This window comes from Pinus tabuliformis, chromosome 1_1 (assembly GCF_031772625.1).
Source record: "Pinus tabuliformis cultivar Carrire ecotype Pingquan chromosome 1_1, CPIR1, whole genome shotgun sequence".
Classification (NCBI taxonomy): domain Eukaryota; kingdom Viridiplantae; phylum Streptophyta; class Pinopsida; order Pinales; family Pinaceae; genus Pinus; species Pinus tabuliformis.
Window position 1 is genome coordinate 616,926,912 of NC_142297.1, and position 24,117 is coordinate 616,951,028.

General features: G+C 35.5%; 1 protein-coding gene and 2 pseudogenes across 2 annotated transcripts; 2 read left to right on the forward strand and 1 right to left on the reverse strand.

Annotated features, from left to right (window-relative positions):
• Positions 1–457: 457 nt before the first annotated feature.
• Positions 458–4,532, forward strand: LOC149214809 (PRA1 family protein B1 pseudogene; annotated as a pseudogene). The gene is made up of 2 exons (XR_016250955.1): positions 458–1,310; positions 1,637–4,532. The product of XR_016250955.1 is annotated as a PRA1 family protein B1 pseudogene (transcript).
• Positions 4,533–6,398: 1,866 nt separating this feature from the next.
• On the forward strand, positions 6,399–13,532 carry LOC149214810 (uncharacterized). Its single transcript, XM_089392419.1, has 4 exons — positions 6,399–12,421; positions 12,524–12,610; positions 12,876–12,968; positions 13,141–13,532. The coding sequence occupies exons 1-4, from the start codon at positions 12,299–12,301 to the stop codon at positions 13,336–13,338; spliced, it is 501 nt and encodes a 166-aa protein (XP_089248545.1). The 5' UTR covers positions 6,399–12,298; the 3' UTR covers positions 13,339–13,532.
• Positions 13,533–21,560: 8,028 nt separating this feature from the next.
• LOC149214811 (uncharacterized) lies at positions 21,561–22,996 on the reverse strand (annotated as a pseudogene).
• Between the last annotated feature and the right edge of the window lie 1,121 nt (positions 22,997–24,117).

Below are 24,117 nucleotides of genomic sequence, written 5' to 3' on the forward strand. Positions count from 1 at the left end.
CCAAACTTCACTGCATGTTAGCGCAGTCAAGGTATTCATGAGTTTATTTTCACATAATTTACATATATTCAAAATTTACATAGTTGTATTCACATACACCAAGTACAATGAACTAAAATTATTACACATACCAGAATTTATCAACCATTTAATTTATATAACCACATTAATTATTAGTTATCACAATTATATTATTTCTTCTAACATACATCACCCATCACCTAACACCACCCACCACCTAACACAATCCCATTAACAAATGCAAATGAAAGAAAATAACTATAATCAACCATTTTTATATTTATTAATATATTGATATTTTAATTCATAAAACCATTTTTCAGTTTTCCTTCCCACACAAAAGTCAACCATCCACTCTTACGACTACATAATTAACTAATATATCAACATAATATATACTAACTAAACATATAAAAATCATAAATGTTGAAGGACACACCGTTGGGCAATGTGAAAACCAAAGATGAAAAAATTAGTCTCAACAAATCAATACGAAAACGTCAAATTAGAGGGCTATTCATATTCATTGTTATGAGGCTGGTGTTGCCATTCCACACCGATAATACATTTTGATTCAGAAGGCCTCTGCTCCTGCGCTGCTGCGATCTTTTCCACGTAGTTCCCTGCTTACAGACTCTAATACAGACCAGAACCAGAAAATGGCAGCTGCTTATAGCCCTCTTCCAACATCGTCATCTGCAGACACGGTGCCTACAATAACGACGTTGCCAACGACGCCGACCGCCGCTCGTGTTTTCTTCTCTGGGCTCTTAGAAGGTACCAACAACGCCCTTTCCCAAAGGAGGCCATGGCCGGAGCTCGTAGACCGCAACTCCCTGGCAAAGCTCGCATCCATGGCAGAAGCGGTCACCAGGGTCCGCAAGAACTGGACATACTTCCGTGTGAATTACCTCCTCCTGCTCTCTGGCGTTCTCGCTTTCAGCCTTTTGTCCAACCCTATCTCGTTTTTCCTCCTCGTTGCTCTCCTAGGGGGCTGGATCTTCCTTTATCTGTTGAGGAGGGAGCCCCTGGTTCTGCTCGATAGAACCTATAGCGACCGGGAGGTGCTGGGAATCCTGACAGTCCTTACGATTGTTATCGTCTTTATGACGAGCGTCGGGGCTGTGCTCATTTCGGCGTTGATGATCGGGGTAGCGATGGTGTGCGCACATGGCGCGTTTAGGGTTCCTGAAGATCTCTTTTTGGACGAAGAGGAGCCCGTTCCTGGATTTCTCTCCTTCCTCGGCGGCCCTACCCCGGCTGTTGCCAATGTCTGAGGGGTTTTCCATGTACGCAAATTTGCTTAATTTCTAATTTTTCAGTTTGATCTGTATGAATTTTAAGAAGAATAGCAGGTTTAAAAAAATACCATCTTAGGGTTTCTCTTTTTTCTTTATCAATTGGGGTTATTTGAATCTGGGAAAAGACATCAGGGTTGAATTGGGTTTCTATGGACAAAAAAATCATCGTAAGGTTTCTCTATTTTTGTTTCTGGTGGGTTTATGTGAATATGGGGGTAAACATTATGGTAGAATAGAATTTCTATGGATTCGAATAAAATGCGAGGGGAGAAAAAATGACTTTATATCTTTTTTTTTTCGATCAATTTATGCAGTTTTCTGGTTCAAAGAAGTGACGGAAAATAAGAGACAGACGATTAATTGAAATTTCCATTGTTTAGAAAACTTGTGAAATAATTCATCCCACAGTGGGATTCATTTTTCCCTTGCGTTTTATTTTTCTTTAATTGTTTTATCTCTGTCAATTTTAAGAAGAAAAGGAGAAAAAACAACCATCTAAGGGTTTCCTTCTTTTCCTTTCTAAATTATGTTCGTGTGAATTTTGGGAAAAAAAATTAGGGTTGAATCGTGCTTATTCGGTTTATAAGGAAACTCGAGGGCTATAAAACAATGTGTATATGCACCCTTTTTCTATCAGTTTATGGTGTTAGCTGATATGACAAGAATTGAAGACAATTTAATGGCATTGCTTTTCTTGAGCAAAAATTGGTAAAATAATTCATCTCCCCGCTGGGTGTTTTGCCCTTGCGTTCTGTTTACCTCGGTGAGAGTTTACCTGGTAAATCGGTGAGAGTTTACCTCTTCACTAGCCTAGGTTCGAGTCCCAAGTGTGTTGTTTCTTACATCCTCTCACATATACGTGGTAATCCCCTGGGCGACACGTCCTAGGAGATTGATCCGTTCCTTCCAAAAAGAATGAGTTGTTTCTGTTAAAAAAAAAGACGAGCTCAAATAAATGGACCCGCATCCTTTTTTAATTATATCAGGTGATGTCTTGGAAAATCTGAGTAGGTACCGCCTGTAATTTCTTATTGGCCAGCAAATGGGTTTATGCATGCTGAGTGTTTCTGTTATGGTAGAACTGGTAATTGGGAAAAAGTTCCAGATCATCCTTTCTTGTTTAATTAGTGAAATGGTTTTTTCATGTTCCTTAATTTAGCTATCTTGAAAGGGAAAAGCTTGACTGTGGTGGGTTTACCGTTATTCATGGAAGAGTGAACCTGGTGTGCTTGCCAGTACAAGTCAAGGTGTTAAAGTCCCTGATTCAGATCTGTTCTTAGTGGAGTTTTGTTATGTGCAGATTTCTTTAGGTTTGAACTAGCAGATATTGTTCATAGAAAGCATTGCTGCTATGTCCTTAACAAGATCCCATTGTATTTTTCATTTCTTATGAATTTCGGAAAAATAGATTCAGTTATACTGCAAATTTGATGTCGTTTATGCATTCCATACTCTCCATGGAATTGTTTGCCGTAGTAGCAGTATATATGGTTTTGTGAGTGGGATTTTGCTTTAAAAGAATTTTTGCTCCATATTTTTATAATTGTAGAGATGGTTTCATTTAAGGGCTGTCGAAAGCTGTTTTCAGTTATTAAAGTTTTTCATATCTGTAGTCTTTAGTTCCTGTTATAAAAGTGAGTGGGTATTCTTTGCTGCAATGAAGGTTCTTGTTTTGGGGGTTGATACCGATGCAAAAACTCATTTTAAATTTGACAACATCCAATTTCGGAAAAATTGCATGTGAAATTTAATTTTGATAGTTTTATCATTTATGATTTGAATTTTATAGTCATTATCAAAAGTTTCTTTATATGTTGGACTGCTGTAGTTGACTGTATCCGTAATGGACTCTGCATACACTCTATATGGATGGAAGATAACTTTGGAGTAACGCACGGCCTACAAGCAGGAGAGTGAATATCTGACACAGATTTGTCTGACTGCTAGGTTCAGATTGCAACCAAAACTTAGGCTTATGAGAGATTTTATTTGAACTCATCCATGAAAACTTGAAAATTGACTGACATGACCCAGCTTATAGATAAATGTATCACAAATAGAATAATGGTTACAAAGTATGGCAGATTGTCATAAAATGCAAATTCGTTTTTGCAACCTTCTGAGAGGTTGAGCAGATTTGGAATAATCAAAGTTGACTGTCTAAGATGACTGAATCCTATACGCTCTGTTCATATGTCTCCCCGTTGTCCAATTCTGCTCAAATTTTGTCCCTCTGTACACCTATGGGCAATATCTCTAAAAATATGTCCCTCCACACATCTAACATTCCTCTGTAGTAGGTTGTTCATATTTCTTCATTTCGGTAAATGTGGACACATTTCTTTGTTGTGCATGTTGTGGGCATGTAGCCCCCTGCTGCATGTTGTAGGCTTTAAGAGATGGTCCCTGCCTTCCTATGTATTATCTATAAACTCCTAGAACATGTGTTCTTGGTGCCTCCCTATTCCCTATACATGATCCAAAATCTACAGCTGCTAAATGACTTTTCTTAGGCCCTCAAATAATTGGCCATCAAGGTGATCTGTGATGACCTCCACCCAAAGCCTCCTCGACAACACATGCTCCTTGAACCTAATGCAAGGTGCGAGGCATTAGTATATGAAAACTTTCTCAAAAACTTTCAATCCATATACAAATTTATATATTTTTAAACGTTTCTATGTTCGAGTGAGAGATCTCAATAGCCCCGTGAATCTAGATTCACAATCTCCTATGGCTCTGTCTACTGGGTGCATTAACTTCATTCAATTAAATTTCTGTAAGCCCTTTTGAGAGGTAACGTTTTTGAACTTGCTACTCAATAATTACCTAGTTTACCAAAGGAATATCTAACCCAAGCTGCAGTAATAAAGTCTTCCACCATAATAAGGTGTTACTCTTAACATAAAAATTCAGCATCTGTTCTTTGTGATTAGTATAATCATGTACCTAGCCATGTTCTCTCTCCACCAATATCACACCAAAACCTTTTCTCGTTCTTTATATGGGTTGCCTCTCGGGAAAATTGTTGATTCCTCACTCAAAATTGAATTACGACTAGATTCTATGTTTAGTTAGTATTTTCATTATATCAGTGATTTTTTGAAATGATTGCATCGTGATTATAACTTCACAAATAGATATACTATTCTGACCCCTCTCTCTTTGTTGAGCAGGTTGGCATGTAATTTGTACTTGGGTTCACTAATAGATATACTATTCTGATCCCCCTCTCTTTGTTGAGCAGATTAGCGTGTAATTTGTACTTGGTTTCATGCGTAATGACCATTTGTTGCCCTATCTTTTCCTTTTTTTTTCCTGTTCTATCCATCACAACTCGATTATGCTAGGGCACTAGGAGCGACAGTGGGATCTAATAATTTGTTAGCTTAAAGATAATTAAGATGAATAACTTTAACAATCTATACTGCATGCAGGTCCATAGGTCCTAGTGTGTAAAATTGTGCTCTCGTACCATTTGAAATGTTATTCACAACACTATAATGACTAAACTATATATATATAATTGCGTGGAATTAAATGTCCTCAATAATCTCAAATAAGTGTTAATTCTTTTCAACTAAATGACAACACGGGCTACTTTAAAGCTTCACATAATTCCATCATACTTGATATTGCCATTTCAATACTTGTGTTTGAAACATATGCAAATAATAGAGGGGGTTTCTATTATGATAATAGAGAATAGCTTCGATTATGTATAGAGCTCGAGATAAGAGTAAAGAAGTGAAACGTAGAGATGCGAGTATCATATGTCTAGACGAGTATAATATGTATAGGCGAGTATCTTCAGGTGCTCAAGAACGATTACTAAAACAGTTAGTTAATTCTGCAATTTAAAGGATGAAAAAGGAGGTTATAGGAGTCTAGTTTTGGTTCTCATCCACAATGTCACACTAGTCTGCATGGGCATGGTTCTCATGGTTTAATAGTGACTTGAGGAGTCATAATACCACAGATCACTAAACACGAACAGCTAAGGTAGCCCAAGGACAATAGCCATCTTTACACATTAATTAACAGGTCTTACATTAATTATCCTAGGGGGTTTTAATACTTCCAAATGCTTAAAAAATAGTTAGCAGAGCATTCACATTACACATTCCAGCAATCTTTTCTATAAACCAACCAAATGCAGTCAGGAGAGCCCTCCTTTTAAACTATACAACCTTATTGTTAGTATGATCAACCTTATTTTAATATATAGTGTGACAAACCGTATGTGACAGGCAGGTGGAAAACTTTTCTCGCAATTGACTAAGCGACGTCCTGCGAGCCAGACTTGAGACGGAAACCCTTGTCAGAAGTATATGCTACTTGAGACGGAAACCCTTGTCAGAAGTATATGCTTGGCTCTTTTCCAAACAAATGAAGAGTCAATGAGGTTTTGTGTAATCACTTCTGGTATCGTATTGGGTTAACCCACCCCCTTTTTGATTCCAATAAGCAGAGGTGGTCACTATGGTAATCCGATTTCAATTTGTAGTTAGAAAATGGGGTCACAACTTTCCATATTTTTTGTTTTGTTTTGTCTTTTTACATCAAACAATAGTATATTTATTAGAACCATAGTCAACTAAACAAACAGGAAACAATTTATTTGACAGGTGGAAGAAGTGATAGGCTTAGAGCAATTGAATTGTAGGCCATGCTTCTTGACAAATTGATGAACATATGTCTCCTTACTTGAGATTTAGGTTGGCACCATGGCACCATCCTGTCCATCATTATACACTAATCTTGTCATTATCTTCTTCACTGTGAATGACTGGCCTATTCTCTGCAAATAGATCTAAGCATAGAGGAGCCAATCCAAGAACAATAATCTCTAGCACAAGACAATATTAATGATCTAAATACCTAATCCTGAAGCTTGAGTTTGATTTTTCTCTACTGGTTCTGAATCTCTGATTGAGAATCTCCCACTCGTCATTATCAAACCTTCTCCTTCATCATTGGCATCAGCTGCACTGCTGAGGTACTTTGGTTGGTTGTCATTGGATTTGAGAGCTTGAAGTTTCAAATGATTATAGTAACAGACAGCCAGAAAAGCCAGTTTGCACCCACTCAAGTTTATGACTGTAACCTTTTCATTTATTACAGACAAAGATTATGTTATGAGCAGCCAGTCCTTGACAAGACCAGCAACATTCATAGTTAAGGCTGAAGTCTTTCCTATCAGAAGAAACACTGCAAGATTAAGAGCCAAGGCACAAGCAGAAATGTCATGTAATCCAAATCAAAGGAAGAGACCCTGATTATGAGAAATGGGTATTCTACTAAGGCCCAGGCGGTGCTGAGAAAAACAAGGCAACAAGGAGCAACAAAGATGTGATGGGATTCAACTTAATCCCTTTTGATGTTCGTGGAATTTGTATGAGAACCAATTGGGTAGACTCACATGCAACTGCACTTAACTGGAGAATCACCTCCCATGCATTCATCTTGGCCTCCCCATAAGTTGAAATAGTAACTCCAATGGATATGGCCAACATATTGGCCTCGGGCTCACCTTTATAAGCTTCTTTCTTCAAGGAAACCACAATCAAATACACAGCAATGGGAATTAGAGCTTTCAGCATTTGAAATAATGATATTGAGAGGAAAACATAGGCAGAATTTGAAAACCAGAGACCCAAAGAATACACTTATCAATACTATGGGTTCAACGAGCTTGAAGACTCTTACAATAGCAACAGCCAGTGTTGAGTAGAAGCCCATGTGAATCATGGTGGGACTGATCACACTAAAGTTGTCAAGCAATGGCAACTCCAATGGATATGGCTAACATATTGGCCATGGCCTCACCTTTATAAGATTCTTTCTTCAGGGGAACTGCAATCGAATGCATATCAAATGGGCATAAGAGCTTTCAACATTTGAAATATCGATACTTTGAGAGACATGCACCAAGGGCTGCATCATTTAGGATTTGTACTCAGTTTAGGTGTCATATTCAAGGGGAAGTTGTTATGCTTTCCACCACTTCATAGATTGTTAGAGTGATGAAACAAAAGAGGCTCCCTCTTGAGGCTAGATTATGTCATTCATATCAGCTGTGTTGTTGATGTCCTAGCTCAGCCAGGTCTTGCCAAAACTTTGTTGAGGTTCAAAATTTATTATAAACTGAAATGTCTTCACAAGAATTGACCTCATAAAATGCCATAATCACAAGATATGCCATACATGGCTGTGATTATGGCTCGCAAGACCCTTAGACTTTGAGCAATGCGGCTCGCAACATCACTTATGATTATGCACTCTACAATTCTGTGACCAGCTGAATGTCAAGCAATTGAACCATGATTTAAATCCTATTTTGTCAGCAATAAGTACTATACTTTGTCTTTATTTAGTGTAGAGAACCAAGCACTTATTCTGCTCATCTATAGAAGGGACAATGGTTGTTTGCCTATGAGGTATAAGGAAATCCTATCAGATGTTTTGTATTTTCGTATGGAATTGAATCATACTCCTGCACACTGTAACATTCATATATATCAACCTGTAGAGGCTTTAATAACACCTGGTATTCTGGTTAGTGATTTTATTGGACCTCATGTGCATATCCTACATGCACAGGATGGACTATTCATATGTTACAGGGTATTATTCTTATTATTTAGGGTGCACATCTTCAGGTGCTCAAGAACGATTACTAGAACAGTCAGTTAATTCTGCAATTTAAAGGATGAAAAAGGAGGTTATAGGAGTCTAGTTTTGGTTCTCATCCACAATGTCACACTAGTCTGCCTGGGCATGGTTCTCATGGTTTAATAGTGACTTGAGGAGTCATAATACCACAGATCACTAAACACGAACAGCTAAGGTAGCCCAAGGACAATAGCCATCTTTACACATTAATTAACAGGTCTTACATTAATTATCCTAGGGGGTTTTAATACTTCCAAATGCTTAAAAAACAGTTAGCAGAGCATTCACATTACACATTCCAGCAATCTTTTCTATAAACCAACCAAATGCAGTCAGGAGAGCCCTCCTTTTAAACTATACAACCTTATTGTTAGTATGATCAACCTTATTTTAATATATAGTGTGACAAACCGTATGTGACAGGCAGGTGGAAAAATTTTCTCGCAATTGACTAAGCGACGTCCTGCGAGCCAGACTTGAGACAGAAACCCTCGTCAGAAGTATATGCTTGGCTCTTTTCCAAACAAATGAAGAGTCAATGAGGTTTTGTGTAATCACTTCTGGTATCGTATTGGGTTAACCCACCCCCTTTTTGATTCCAATAAGCAGAGGTGGTCACTATGGTAATCTGATTTCAATTTGTAGTTAGAAAATGGGGTCACAACTTTCCATATTTTTTGTTTTGTTTTGTCTTTTTACATCAAACAATAGTATATTTATTAGAACCATAGTCAACTAAACAAATAGGAAACAATTTATTTGACAGGTGGAAGAAGTGATAGGCTTAGAGCAATTGAATTGTAGGCCATGCTTCTTGACAAATTGATGAACAGATGTCTCCTTACTTGAGATTTAGGTTGTCACCATGGCACCATCCTGTCCATCATTATACACTAATCTTGTCATTATCTTCTTCACTGTCAATGACTGGCCTGTTCCCTGCAAATAGATCTGGGCATAGAGGAGCCAATCCAAGAACAGTAATCTCTAGCACAAGACAATATTAATGATCTAAATACCTAATCCTGAAGCTTGAGTTTGATTTTTCTCTATTGGTTCTGAATATCTGATTGAGAATCTCCCACTCGTCATTATCAAACCTTCTCCTTCATCATTGACATCAGCTGCACTATTGAGGTACTTTGGTTGGTTGTCATTGGACTTGAGAGCTTGAAGTTTCAAATGATTATAGTAACAGACAGCCAGAAAAGCCAGTCCACACCCACTCAAGTTTATGACTGTAACCTTTTCATTTATTATAGACAAAGATTATGTTATGAGCAGCCAGTCCTTGACAAGACCAGCAACATTCATAGTCAAGGCTGAAGTCTTTCCTATCAGAAGAAACACTGCAAGATTAAGAGCCAAGGCACAAGCAGAAATGTCATGTAATCCAAATCAAAGGAAGAGACCCTGATTATGAGAAATGGGTATTCTACTAAGGCCCAGGGGGTGCTGAGAAAAACAAGGCAACAAGGAGCAACAAATATGTGATGGGATTCAACTTAATCCCTTTTGATGTTCGTGGAATTTGTATGAGAACCAATTGGGTAATCTCACATGCAACTGCACTTAACTAGAGAATCACCTCCCATGCATTCATCTTGGCCTCCCCATAAGCTGAAATAGTAACTCCAATGGATATGGCCAACATATTGGCCTCGGGCTCACCTTTATAAGCTTCTTTCTTCAGGGAAACCACAATCAAATACACAGCAATGGGAATTAGAGCTTTCAGCATTTGAAATAATGATACTGAGAGGAAAACATAAGCAAAATTTGAAAACCAGAGACCCAAAGAATACACTTATCAATACTATGGGTTCAACGAGCTTGAAGACTCTTACAATAGCAACAGCCAGTGTTGAGTAGAAGCCCATGTGAATCATGGTGGGACTGATCACACTAAATTTGTCAAGCAATGGCAACTCCAATGGATATGACTAACATATTGGCCATGGCCTCACCTTTATAAGATTCTTTCTTCAGGGGAACTGCAATCGAATGCATATCAAATGGGCACAAGAGCTTTCAACATTTGAAATATCGATACTTTGAGAGACATGCACCAAGGGCTGCATCATTTAGGATTTGTACTCAGTTTAGGTGTCATATTCAAGGGGAAGTTGTTATGCTTTCCACCACTTCATAGATTGTTAGAGTGATGAAACAAAAGAGGCTCCCTCTTGAGGCTAGATTATGTCATTCATATCAGCTGTGTTGTTGATGTCCTAGCTCAGCCAGGTCTTGCCAAAACTCTGTTGAGGTTCAAAATTTATTATAAACTGAAATGTCTTCACAAGAATTGACCTCATAAAATGCCATAATCACAAGATATGCCATACATGGCTGTGATTATGGCTCGCAAGACCCTTAGACTTTGAGCAATGAGGCTCGCAACATCACTTATGATTATGCACTCTACAATTCTGTGACCAGCTGAATGTCAAGCAATTGAACCGCGATTTAAATCCTATTTTTTCAGCAATAAGTACTATACTTTGTCTTTATTTAGTGTAGAGAACCAAACACTTATTCTGCTCATCTATAGAAGGGACAATGGTTGTTTGCCTATGAGGTATAAGGAAATCCTATCAGATGTTTTGTATTTTCGTATGGAATTGAATCATACTCCTGCACACTGTAACATTCATATATATCAACCTGTAGACTATTCATATGTTACAGGGTATTATTCTTATTATTTAGGGTGCACATCTTCAGGTGCTCAAGAATGATTACTAGAACAATCAGTTAATTCTGCAATTTAAAGGATGAAAAAGGAGGTTATAGGAGTCTAGTTTTGGTTCTCATCCACAATGTCACACTAGTTTGCCTGGGCATGGTTCTCATGGTTTAATAGTGACTTGAGGAGTCATAATACCACAGATCACTAAACACGAACAGCTAAGGTAGCCCAAGGACAATAGCCATCTTTACACATTAATTAACAGGTCTTACATTAATTATCCTAGGGGGTTTTAATACTTCCAAATGCTTAAAAAACAGTTAGCAGAGCATTCACATTACACATTCCAGCAATCTTTTCTATAAACCAACCAAATGCAGTCAGGAGAGCCCTCCTTTTAAACTATACAACCTTATTGTTAGTATGATCAACCTTATTTTAATATATAGTGTGACAAACCGAATGTGACAGGCAGGTGGAAAACTTTTCTCGCAATTGACTAAGCGACGTCCTGCGAGCCAGACTTGAGACGGAAACCCTCGTCAGAAGTATATGCTTGGCTCTTTTCCAAACAAATGAAGAGTTAATGAGGTTTTGTGTAATCACTTCTGGTATCGTATTGGGTTATTGTTAGAAGCGATAATTGGATTCGGATTCTCATCGAGTGAGTTGTTCTGCTTTCTCAATTTGAGAGGGTTTGTTTGGAGGGAAAAATGAAAGAGGACATACAAGAATAGTAAGGGGAAAGATGCAGAGGAAGAGGATTGAGAACATCGCCAGCAGGCAGGCTACATTTTCCAAACGTAGGTGGATTGCTGAAGAAAGCTTACGAGCTCTCGGTGCTCTGCACTGCAGAAGTTGAACTTGTGATTTTCTCCCCAACAAGAAAGCTCTATGAACTGTTTTTTAGTGCAAATCCTACTATTTTGATTCTAATAATCATGGCTATGCAAACCTCATGAGATTCTTACTAATAACCCCGGTGGTGCAAGCCCTAGTAAGTTCGATGTTGAAAAACTTAGTGTAAAACCTCCAAATCGCTGGTTTTGTTGTAGTGCTTATTGGAGAGTATATAAAAAATTTCACACCTTTTTATGAGATATGGGAGGAAAACATGTTAAAGATTTTTAATAAATATAAAATTTCCAAAATGATGCTAGTTACGTGTGATTCTTTTTTCATTGTTTGTGATTATGAAAAATGAAACTCAATGTTTTTTCATTAGTGCACACATATTTTATTATATAATTGCATATAGAAAAATCATTCCAGAGCCGATAACAATAAAAGTGAAGAATTTATGGTCCAACGTTATATTTAAGGGAGATGTTTAAGGATGACATTTGAATTTTGTTTTTCATTTTAAGACATTTGGAGCAAATATTAGGAAGGACTTTGAGAAAGGATTGTCCTTGATTTTCGAAAATGGAGTTGTTCCTTTCCAGCCATATGCCCCAAGTGACCATCAAAGGGAGAGCTCATATGTTTTTTGGATGTTTTCTTTATAGCCATTTTTTTACACATATCCATAGAGTCCCCATGCCATTGATGTGAATTACTTGTTTGGTTTTTTTTAACCAAATTTTTTACCCAAACAAGAAAAATTAAAAAAATGCCTCAAGATCAAAGACTGAAACAAAGACCTATTGACATACCTTTTAAAGTATGGAAAGAACTTGTAAAATCATATGAGAAGTTGGATGCACAAAGAAAAGCCGGCAATGAGAGCATTCAGGTATTGAATTTTTCATTAAACATTATTTAGAATGTATTAATACTTATAAGTATCTTAGACATGTATTTGTGTGAAAATAAATTGAATTGGTTTATGTTTAAGGACAAGGCATCCAAGGCGAGGTTAACCAAGACAAAAGTCACTCATCGTAGTGGCCAGAAAGGTTTAAAAGCACTGATAACAACATTTGTAAGTATATTAAACATGTGATATTTTTTTAATAAATTTTGTACTATAAGAAAGTCATTGTTATCTAATTTCTCCCTATTTACTGATTGATAGGAACTAAAATATGGAAGACCTCCAAATCATTTGGAAAAGGAGGTGCCATAAAGGTTTAAAAGCACTGATAACAACCTTTGTAAGTATATTAAACATGTGATATTTTTTTAATAAATTTTGTACTAAAAGAAAGTCATTGTTATCTAATTTCTCCCTATTTACTGATTGATAGGAACTAAAATATGGAAGACCTCCAAATCATTTGGAAAAGGAGGTGCTGCAGCAAAAGAGATGGGTTGAATTTGTTGTTTGGATGGACTCTATGGTATGTAATCTTATTTGGATTTCCAATATACTTTTAAACCATATTTTCATTTTATTTTTTAGTACTATTAGATATTATATCTTACCTCATTTTATGGTTAACATTGTATAACAAAAACATGCGTTGTGTTATGTAATTAATACTAACATGTAATATTGATTTTTTTTGTCAGAATGCTATAGGTAATGATTGCCAAGATGATGATCCAAATTATGTTCAACATATATCAGGAGATGATGAGGATGAGGATGAGGATGATGGTGGTGAAGGAGGAGATGATGATGATAGTTGCGGTGTTGGTGATGATGTGGATCAGAGTAATGAGGATGGTCAAGATGATCATGAGGATGATCTTGGTGGTGGTAGCTAGGCATGCACATGCATTGTTTTTTATGAAGAAATTATTGTGTAGAATGACATTGCTATGTTTAGATGGGTGTTGTGAATTTACCCTATATCAATGAGACATTTTGATTTTGTAATCATACGATGAGTTTGATTTATGTATGTTGTTAATTTATCGTAGAATAACGATATTCATGAAATATTTTGATTTGTTAATCATATTTGAATTTTAATTGTTTTGATTAAAAATAATACTGATTTTATTAATATTATGTTGCTATTTTATACATGTTTTGAAAATTGTTAATGACACATTGTTATTTTTTTGGATGGATGTTGTCAATTTCTCTTAAATTTCTTTACAAATGATTTTGAATTGTGATATCTGCTTTAATGATATTTAGAAACTATCATATATTTCACTATGAATCTATAAAGGGGGTCATATATGTAAAGAAAAATATACTCTATATAAGAAGTCAAATGCGGATGTAACCATGGATGCAAAATTGAAAGTAAAATTGGATGTTAAACTAGGAATTAATACAAAATGCAAACAATTGACATACAAAGTGCTTTAAATTAGAAGTGAAAAATTGTGCAATAGTTGACACAAAGAAGGGAACAAAACATGGCATACAAAAGGATATCAAATTGGGCAAAAACAAGGACACATAAATGGGCACCAAATTAGATGCAAAAAAAGACAACACTAGATGTAAAATAAGATGCAAAGTTGAGCGTTAAAAAGAAGCAAAAAACGTTACAAATTAATATGACAAATGATGATGCAAATAATGGTGTAAATTTGGGATGCAAACTTGGGTGCAAAAAAGGAAAAAAAAAAAGATGTAAGAAAAGACATAAAACAAGATGCAAAATGGGGCTGAAAAAAGGTGAAACCAAGGATGCCATATTGGATGTAAAAAATGATTCCTAATCACATGCAAATTTAGGCTCGAACTCAGACACAAAATTATATCCAAATGTAGACACAAAATGATGCAAAAAAAGATGCAAATTTGGATGGTGAAAACGATGTAAAACTAGACACCCAAAAAATGCAAAATTGGATGAAAAAGTCGGTGTAAATAATGGTGCAACATTCGACACAAGTAGACACAAAAAAATGGTGCAAAAAGGGGCATAAAATAGCTTAAAATTGGATGCAAAACTTGGTGCAAAAACAAATACAAAAGTAGACGTAAAAAATGGCTCTAAATTGAATGTACCATTAGACACAAAATAAGATGCAAAGGTGGGCACAACACATGACTCAATATAAGATGCAAATATAAATGCAAATTTGGATGCTCAAAATGATGTAACATTAGATGCAAGAGATGGTGTTAAAAATGATGCAAAATTGGATGAAACAAATGACGCAAAATATGGTGCAAAATGAGATGGGAAAAATGGAGACAAATCAAACGTAAATGTGGATGTAAAAAATGGTCCAAAAAAAGATGCAAAAATGGGCACAAAAATGGATGCAAAATTTGGTGCTAAATCAAATTCAACACATGGTGCAAAGATAGGCACCAAAGCTGGTGCAAAAATAGAAGCAAAAACTAGTGTAAGACTAGATACAAAACCTGGCGTAAGACTAGATGCAAAAACTGACACAAAATGGATGCATAAAAAGATGTTAAATTGGATTCAAAATACAGTGTAAACTTGATGCAAATGATGGTGCAAAAATGGAAGCAAAGAATGACACAAAATAGGAAGCAAAAGAGAATGAAAAATAGATGCAAAAAATGACACAAAACTAGAAGCAAAACCTGTCATAAAATAAGATGCAAATTTTGGTTCAAAATTTGACGCAAAAAATGATGCATAGTTTGGTGTAAAAAATGATGCAAAATCTAGCGTGAAAAAGGATGCAAAATCAGGTGCAAAAAATGACGCTTTAAAAATTGTACAATAGAGCCAGATTTAGCGCCAGGTTTCTCATCACAATTACAAAAAAAATGCACTAAAATCTGGCGCTAAATCTGGCGCAAATCGCTGGTTTTGTTGTAGTGGGAGAGGGGTATACAACAATAACTCACTAGAGACCGAAAGTGAACAGTTTAGGTAATGAAACCCTTTCTGTTTTGATTGGACTCAAAAAGTACGCTCAATTAGATCTCATTTGTTTATAGACGTATATTTCTTTGACAGGTATCACTCACTTGCCACAGAGGCTAGTGTAGGTTCTTCCTATGTATCTCCAGTTTCTGTAATGGCAACAAGCACAGTTGGAGGAAAGAGTACATTAACACCCGTGGTAACACCATTTATATATGCTCTACGCTTTTAGACTTATTCTATTTCAAAGATATTCTTTTTTGCAAAATATGATTTCATTAACAACAAACTACGACTATATTCAGGGTCATTTTTCTCTAAAAATATGTCAACATACATTACAACTTGGCTATCAACAACCAGGATCATGGCCTTAAAAGGATAAAAGCATATGGATATGCCCACATTTTCATGTCAAGAATATCATTCCTCTTGAAGCCTCCTTGTTCAGGTTATGCTCATGGGCATCACTTGAATTTTTGAATGAAATCTTTCCTTTTATATTTGTTGGTTCATTGTATTGTATAAGTTCTCTTGAATATCTAGAGGATTCTATTGTACATGGAACTTTACCTACACGACCTCCCTTTTGAGAACTTAGCACACAAATCATCTCCAATCTTATGGTTTCACAACTCGTTGTAATAAAATTTGAGCAACTGTGCTATTTTGTAGGTTCTTTTGTTTGTGTTATGGTGTATTATGTGTTGTTGTTATAATAGATTGAAACCATAGTGCATAATGCCATAGCACCTTAGAGCTGGAATAGTTGAAAATATATTTGCCCATCACTTAGTCAATTCTTTAGAAGTGCTTGGTTCCTTGAGGCAACCCTAAGTGTTCAAGTTAGTTTGGTGGTATTAGAGCAGGGAAGATCCTAATTTTAGTCAGTTTAGCATTTTATTCCGATTTGATGAGGTCTTCTTACTATTGTAGGTGTCAAGGCTTGTATTTTACATGGTTTGAGAGATCGTGATACACACACTTGTAATACTTTGAAGGAGTGTTTCGCCTGGAACTATAGTTTGATAATTTCAATGGAGCGTGGGGAGTCATCACAACCATTGGAGGAACGACTGAAGCAAACTAGTTGGGTTGCTACCCAACAGTTTTTGAATGAATTTTAGCCAAAATGAAATTGTTTTTAACTCTAGCGAAGATCTTGATCCACATCTTGGAAAGATTGATGTGGATGGTGATTCAAAGGGCTATGCATTTAGTCTATGATCCCTAAAGGCAAGAATGGTGTAGGAGTGTTAGGGAACATACATGCTTCTCCAACGTGGGTGGAAATTCAAAGGGCTATGCATTTAGCCTATGGTCTGTAAAGACAACAAAGGTGTAGGAGAGTTGGGGAAAAAATATGCTTCTCCAAGTCAGTCAAGAGAAGACTTTAAACTCCTGGATTGAAAATTATATCCAAGAAATTCAGATACGATGTGGGCGTAGGGGCAGGGTGGTTAGCCTTGGCGGATCATGTTTAACACTCCAAACTTTTTAAAATACCACTTGCTCTTTCTTTCTACTCAAAATACGTTGATAATAAAATCTAAGAGCTAGGTAAGGGGTGCAAAAAATTTATCACCCTACATGTACACAAAATAATGGAAAGTGAAATAGAAACACACCCTCAAGAATAACACCAGGTTTACTCAGATTAAACCCGGGTTAATGAACACTACACAGAAATAAGAAAGAAAAAGCAAAGGAGGACAATGATGATCTATAAAGTTCACGTTCACACGGGGTAAGTGTTAATTTAGAATAGACTGGAAGCAAGCATAGCATTGGAAATGTGGCGGAAGAAAATATGATGAGGTCCAAACCCTTGCATATCCTCGAAACTTAGATCTCTCTTGTTCGCATGCACTTCGTTGTTTTTTTCTACCGCAAGATGTCGCAGAGCACTTGCCATAACTAGTGTTTATTATTTATGAGTAGAATTTTTCCACATGTAAATTTTTTTTTATGGATGGATGTAATTTAAATATTTTATATAATTTATGTGTTTATTATTTATGAGTAGAATTTTTCCATGGATATAATTTAAATATTTTATATAATTTATTTAATATTTTTTTAAAATTGATATAGTAAAATTTTAATTTTAATAATAAATAAACATGATTATACATTACACTGCATTGTAGAATAAATTTTTTGACTCAATAATTACCCACTTATCATAAATTTAATACTTAAAAAAAATTTATTTATAACATTAAAAAAACCCAACCCACCCACTAGATTCTTTTTCAAATTATATTACTCAAACTTAAAATTCCAAAAATTTCCTGAACTATTTTAATCAAAATTAAAGATTATTAAAATATTCCCTTTGTACGCATAAAATGATGTACCTGAAGCAACGCGGCCCGCCGTCCGACTCTGTCAGATGATGAAAAGACGTACAACGAAACTGAGGGCTACTCTATCGTATAACGGACTCCTGTACAACGAAAGGCATCTGAACTTCTCGCCCCACCAGAAAGTGGACTTTGGACATGAAGACGAAGGAAACCTACCTGTGAGCGTACTGCAAGGTGGGGCCTGTTGGCCGTATCATATTCCGAATCAATATCAAACTTATCAGTGGGTATCACGATGGAATTTGACGGGTAAATTTTCTATTACAGAGTGATTAGTTGTTAAATATAATGAAAATATTTATAAAAATTAATATAATAAAAATATTTATAAAACTGTCTTCAGCCATTAAAACTGTTATATCTTACAAATAACTGTGTTTTGAAATTCGAACCTTGGTGAATATCATGTTTTTGTGCCCCACTTAAATTTAAGCTTGTTATATTTTGACGAATAACTGTGTTTTGAAATTCCAACCTGGGTGGATATCATGCATTTGTGTTTTGAAATTCCAACTTTGGTGGATATCATGCATTTGTGCCCCACTTAAATTTAGGCCTATTGGCCTTATCATATTCTGAATCAATATCAAACTTACCAGTGGCTAGCATGCATTTGTGAGGCAATTAAATTTCTCTTCCTCTAATGAGGTTTCAAATTTAATTTGAAAACAATGAATTCCATTAAAATTTGTTAATTTTTTTGGAAAATTTAAATTATAATTGTTAAATTTTAATGTTTTGGATGCCTTAGTAGTTTTTGATAGCTCTGAATCTATTTTTACTATTAAAATAGAGATTCAATCACTCCTATCATTTTATTTGGAAAATAAAAATAAAAAAAATAAACTTTAGTTTACCTAATCTTGTCTTATTTTATTTAATCATTATTTATATATTAATAATTTTAAAATCTATAAGACATTTATCTAATTATTTAAATAGTTAACGTAGATTAAAAAATAAATACAAATATAAAATTTATGTTATATAAAACTGTTAAATAAATAAATAAAAATATAAATTTTATATCATAAAAATAAATGAATAAAATATAAAATAAATAAATAATTCATATAATAAATAAATAAATATGAAAGGTAAAAGTGCCAATCAAATTATTCAAACATATGCCTTTGTATCACCTCACCTCATTTTGGAAACTTCAAGAATCTCTGGGCTAATGACTGCAGGATTCCAGGGTTAAATAAATTACAATGGAGTAAAACACAAAGAAAAACAGCGTATTAAAGGTGGTTTAAAAGAAGATATAAAAGCAGAAAAGTGTTTTTACAATGGTGTTATTATAAATAAATAAATAAATAAATAAATTAATAAATAAATATAATATAATAATTATAAGAAGGTCATCAACCCCACTTTTGAAGATCAAAAGTATCTCTCTATTTTAACTAGCTCAAAGAAGAAAATTAATATAGCAAAGATTAGAACGAATTCTCATGAGCTCCATAGTGAAACTGGCAGTTGGGCAGTTCCTAAAACGCCATGGATAGAAAGGATCTGCCATATTTGTGAGAATAGGAGCATCGAGGATGAAAACCACTTCCTCTTAGAGTGCCCTGCATACAACCACATTAGATCTCAATTTCACAACCTTTGTTACAATACTGACCTTCCTAGCCTTTTACAATGCCAAAATTATAGTGAACTCGGGAGGCTTCTCTCCGAGCTCTTTGAGCATAGGAATAAAATCTTAAATCAAAATAAATAATTTGTCTTTTTAGGTCCGATAGATCATTATTTGGTCTCAGCGGACGTTAACCATCATCATCATCAATAATAATAATAATAATAATAATAATAATATTATTATTATTATTATTTTTTGAAAGAGATAGTATAAATGTAATATAAAAAAGTTTTGATTGTAATTATATAATTAATTTTTTGGATTAATTATATAATCAATTTTTTTTATTACATAATTAATTTTTTTGGATGACTTTTTGTACTATTTAAAAATCAGTCTATCAAAGAAATATTAACAATTAAATTATAATAAATTTTGTATTCAGATAAATAATCTATTTAAATTATAATAAATTTTACATTCAGATATATAATACTCGTTAGTTACAAAATTACATATTATTTTGATAAAGGTTTTATGTTTTATTTATTATAGTTTTTCATAATGTAATATTTTTTGTGTAGTTCATTGTAGGCCATTGGTACTAGCTATGTCCACAAACAACATTTACTTACTATTCCAGAAAATTACTTACTATTTCAGAAAATTAAAATAGATAATAGCATTATATAGGAAGTGTCATTGTAACATCTACTTGCTATTTAGAAGAATTAAAATAGATAATTACCAAATCTAAAACCAAATAGATTTATTTTCTGCCCCATACATGAGTTTTTTTGGGATTCTATTGACATAATCGCCATCTGGAAATTTCCTCTGAGATAATAGTTATATGACCAGTGGGTTTATGTGTTAGATAATCGCGTACCTGAGTTCTAAGTTGAATCCTTTTAAAAACAACACCCTCATTCACTTCAACTCTACCAAGGAGTAAATTGGCTTTGTTCAAACCTATATTGTGATTTGCTTTGGCAGTTGCAGAATGAATGAATGGATAACCTGCCCCATAATGCAGTCCGATATCACAAGTGTTATTGCAATACAGGTCCAGAAATGTATATTTCTTCAACACAACATTCCTTTCAGATGCTTTTAGTCCATTGAGATGGCGAGGTAAACTCCAAGCCACTCCTCTTTTCATCTTCTGGGAAATATAGCAGACCTGAAATGGTATTATTTTTGAAAACTACAAGATTGATGTCCACAAAGTCATTTTCAATGTTAGAAGATCAATGTATACCATGAGAACCAACACACAGAGGGACAAGGATCTATCGATCCGCCACATCCCACTTGACATTCTTTTTCCTTTAGGTTTTTGGCGCCCAGAGAGAGGTATCTGCGATTGCGATTTATGGCCCAGAATTGATCACAGGTCACACTATAATTTTTTTTGGTATGCAGGTGCATGAACAAATGTGCGGGCAGAGATTCTGGTACTATGGGGATTGTTTTGGTTCTCCAGAAGATTGTCCATTGACCTCATTTACATATATGAAGATTTCAAGACTGTCATTGATGGGATCGATGTAGTTTATGAAGATTTCAAGACTGTCATTGATGGGATCGATGTAGTTTTTTCTCCTCCGAATCTATGTCGCTGGATTTCCCACATCAACCATCTCAAATAGTCCTTTCAACATATCACTTTTCAACATATTTTCATAGAATCTAATACAATTGCTAACTCTCTGTCTAAAAAAGGCCTCACAGATGGTATTGGCTACATGAATTTTGTACATATGGAAGAAAATTTATCTGAGAAGAGGGCAATATTTTACTCCCTCAACATTCGACTCTCACTTATTTAGTCTTTTTGTGATATTATAATTGAACTTAATTTCTACTGTTTATATGTTAATATATGATCCTTGAGATACTTCTGGAACATACGGTTATAGTTTATATATTTCAGTTTTTCTCTTAGTATGATGGTGATAATTGCAGTTTGTAAATTCTGATATATTTCAAAAAAATGTAATGGTACATTATAAACCTTGTTTTTTTCATTTGAAAAAAAATGAATGACCTCAAATTTGATTTATTACCCTACACTTTCATGAGTATTTAAACTATATAATAACTTTATATAGACAAACCTGTTGTTATCTACTTGCTATTCAGAAAAATTAAAATAGATAATTATATTACATAGACAAACTTGTCACCAACAACATATGCTAACTATGGTGTAACTATGGTGAAAAATTACATTAAGTAGGCAAATATGTCACAACATGAAATTAGAACCTGGATAGGGTCCCGACCACATGACCTACACTACTACTTATGGTAAAACAGATGCCAAGAGACGGAAAGTGTTCCCAATTTTAGAGTCATTCCCCAAGGTTCGACCTATGGACATGCAGCCAGAAAACTAGACACAACTATGTAATATGTAAATAACAAATAGAGAAAACAGACTCGAAAGTTTTCTATCTTTCCACAATGAGGGCCTGAATGCTTTCCATGTCCAAGTCTATGGAGCTGTTGGATCCATCAATCGCAGCTTTCCTGCACAACCACCCTCCTTATCGGCGCTTCGCAGTTCCATATCGTCGTTAGTAACGGCCTTAGGCCCCAGGGACTGATAAGTGACCACAGCCTCGGTTCTGTGACCAATCACCTTGGCGTAGAAAACGATCGTGAACAACACTATGCTAGCCACGTACCAGGTGAATTGTAAGTTAGCTAGCGCCTTGGCCCGCATAGTTGCTTCCTGGCTGGCGCACTTGAACACATCGTGGTCGTCCCTGCGCTCCATCTGGCAACCCTTAGCGACGAAAGACGGGATCCAGAGCATGAACGCCATGTTGAGGAACCACGCCCCCTGGAACAGCACCGACATCGAGCGCACCGAAGCTAGCAGAAACATCTGTGGGAACGGAACCTCGAGCAGCGTGGTCGACAAACTAACGACAACGATGAGCTGGAGGAGCCAGTGGTAATGCCCCTCCGCCCCCACGTGGTCAGCCGAGTGAAGGTGGAAGAGCAGCAGCTGCTGCCCGAAGGCCAGCGCTGCGATCACGTGCAGTGTCCCCGGCGGAATTGTGAGCCTACGTACATCGGTGTACAGAGCCACAGAGGCGTAGATTAGGAAGAACAGCGCTATGGAAGAGTGCTCGAAGTTGTTGAGATGCTCCGGTGGGATGCTCCAGTCGTCTGCCAGTGGCTGGTGTCTCTCCGGTCCAATGAACAGATCCGCCAAAATCAAAAGACACGAGCCTGCTATAATGGACGCTAGCTCCCAATATTTTAACTTCCCTCTGCCAAAATTAGCGGGGAACCATGTCCGGGTGCGGAAGTCCCATGGAGAGTGCGCGTAATTTGTGAATGTATTGTAGAGGTGCCAGAGGCCGATGAGCAGAAAGCCTATCCCCGGTGCCACATGGCCTATAAATGTCCCCATAACCAAAATAGGCTTAGGCTTAGTAGGTGATGGGTGAGTAGCAGAAGCAAATCAGAAAAGGAAAGGACTGTAGGCAGGGAATGCTGAATTCGTCGCGGGGGCTGGGGTTGTGACAATGAAGAGCGCCTCGGTAACCGCGCGCCACTAAGTCACCTTACAGTTTAATTAGGTCACACAGTGGCTATTTATCGGCTCAAAAACTTTAGATGCAGTGGGACAACCTTTTCTTTCGCCAAAATAGTATCACAAAAACGACAGAGGCTTGGTATCGTCCCAATAGGCTTTTGTAGGAGGGAGAGCTTCAAATTTCAACGTCGAAGCATCAGGGCGAGGATTTGGAAGCATTAGGGTGGGGGGATATATTATATTCACGGATATGGAGACCAAGCATTTTCTCATCTGATGATGAGATATGGTCCGCGTTTCCCAACGAACCGAATCATTTCACCATCTCCATTCACACGCACTGGTGAACCAGAACAATAACAACTTTGTCGAGGAAGATATCCCGAGTTGTTGGCAGGGTTTAATGATAATTTTTTCATTAGGATTCCACTCTCATGAGGCAGCTTTCCACTCTCATGAGGCAGCTACATTGTATATGTTTGATGTATAGACTATGTTGTAAATGTTTTATGTATGTACCACTCTGTGAATTAAGCCGAGACAAGTTTTTTCTAGGATTTCACATCCTTTTATGAACAAGAACAATAACCATCCCAATGCAATGCTTTTAATCTTCTTACACTACGTCTCAACGGTTAGTTTATGCAATTGTTTAAATAATCGTAGTTGATTTCTTATACATTTTGAAAAGAAGTTCGGTGTATTTTTGGTTTAATTTGCTTAAAATTTGGTTTATGAATTTTCTGTGATTTAACTGTTTTTGGGATTTTCTAGGTTGTTGAATCTATATATAAATTGAAAACTATTTTTGAACAACAAAAATCAAGATTTAATCTAATTTTTTTTTTTTTGGATTTTCAAACTTATAATGGTTAAACAATGCTGTTTTAAATATCAAAGATAAATAATCACTTTAATTAATAGTTTATATGATTTAAATCTGATTTTCAATATTGAAATTATTTCAAAATTTAGTTTATAAGGTTTAAAATGAAAATTTTAGTCAAAACTAAAATTTCAACCAACTAAAATAACAATTAGTAATAAGAGTTTAATGAAACTTGTGAATATAACGTTTTCTCAATTAAATTAAAAATAAATATATAATTAATTTTAAGATAAATTTTAATTTTTTATCTTCATTATTATTGAAACTATTTGGTAAATATTCACTATAATCAAATCTCTATCTATCTAATAATTATAAATAATTAGGTT

Excerpts from the sequence above, each read along its gene's own strand:
- LOC149214810 (XM_089392419.1), top strand. The coding sequence starts at position 12,299 with ATGCCTCAAGATCAAAGACTGAAACAAAGACCTATTGACATACCTTTT. Across the intron at positions 12,422-12,523 it reads CCGGCAATGAGAGCATTCAG|GACAAGGCATCCAAGGCGAG; the intron begins GTATTGAATTTT and ends TTTATGTTTAAG. Across the intron at positions 12,969-13,140 it reads TTGTTTGGATGGACTCTATG|AATGCTATAGGTAATGATTG; the intron begins GTATGTAATCTT and ends TTTTTTTGTCAG.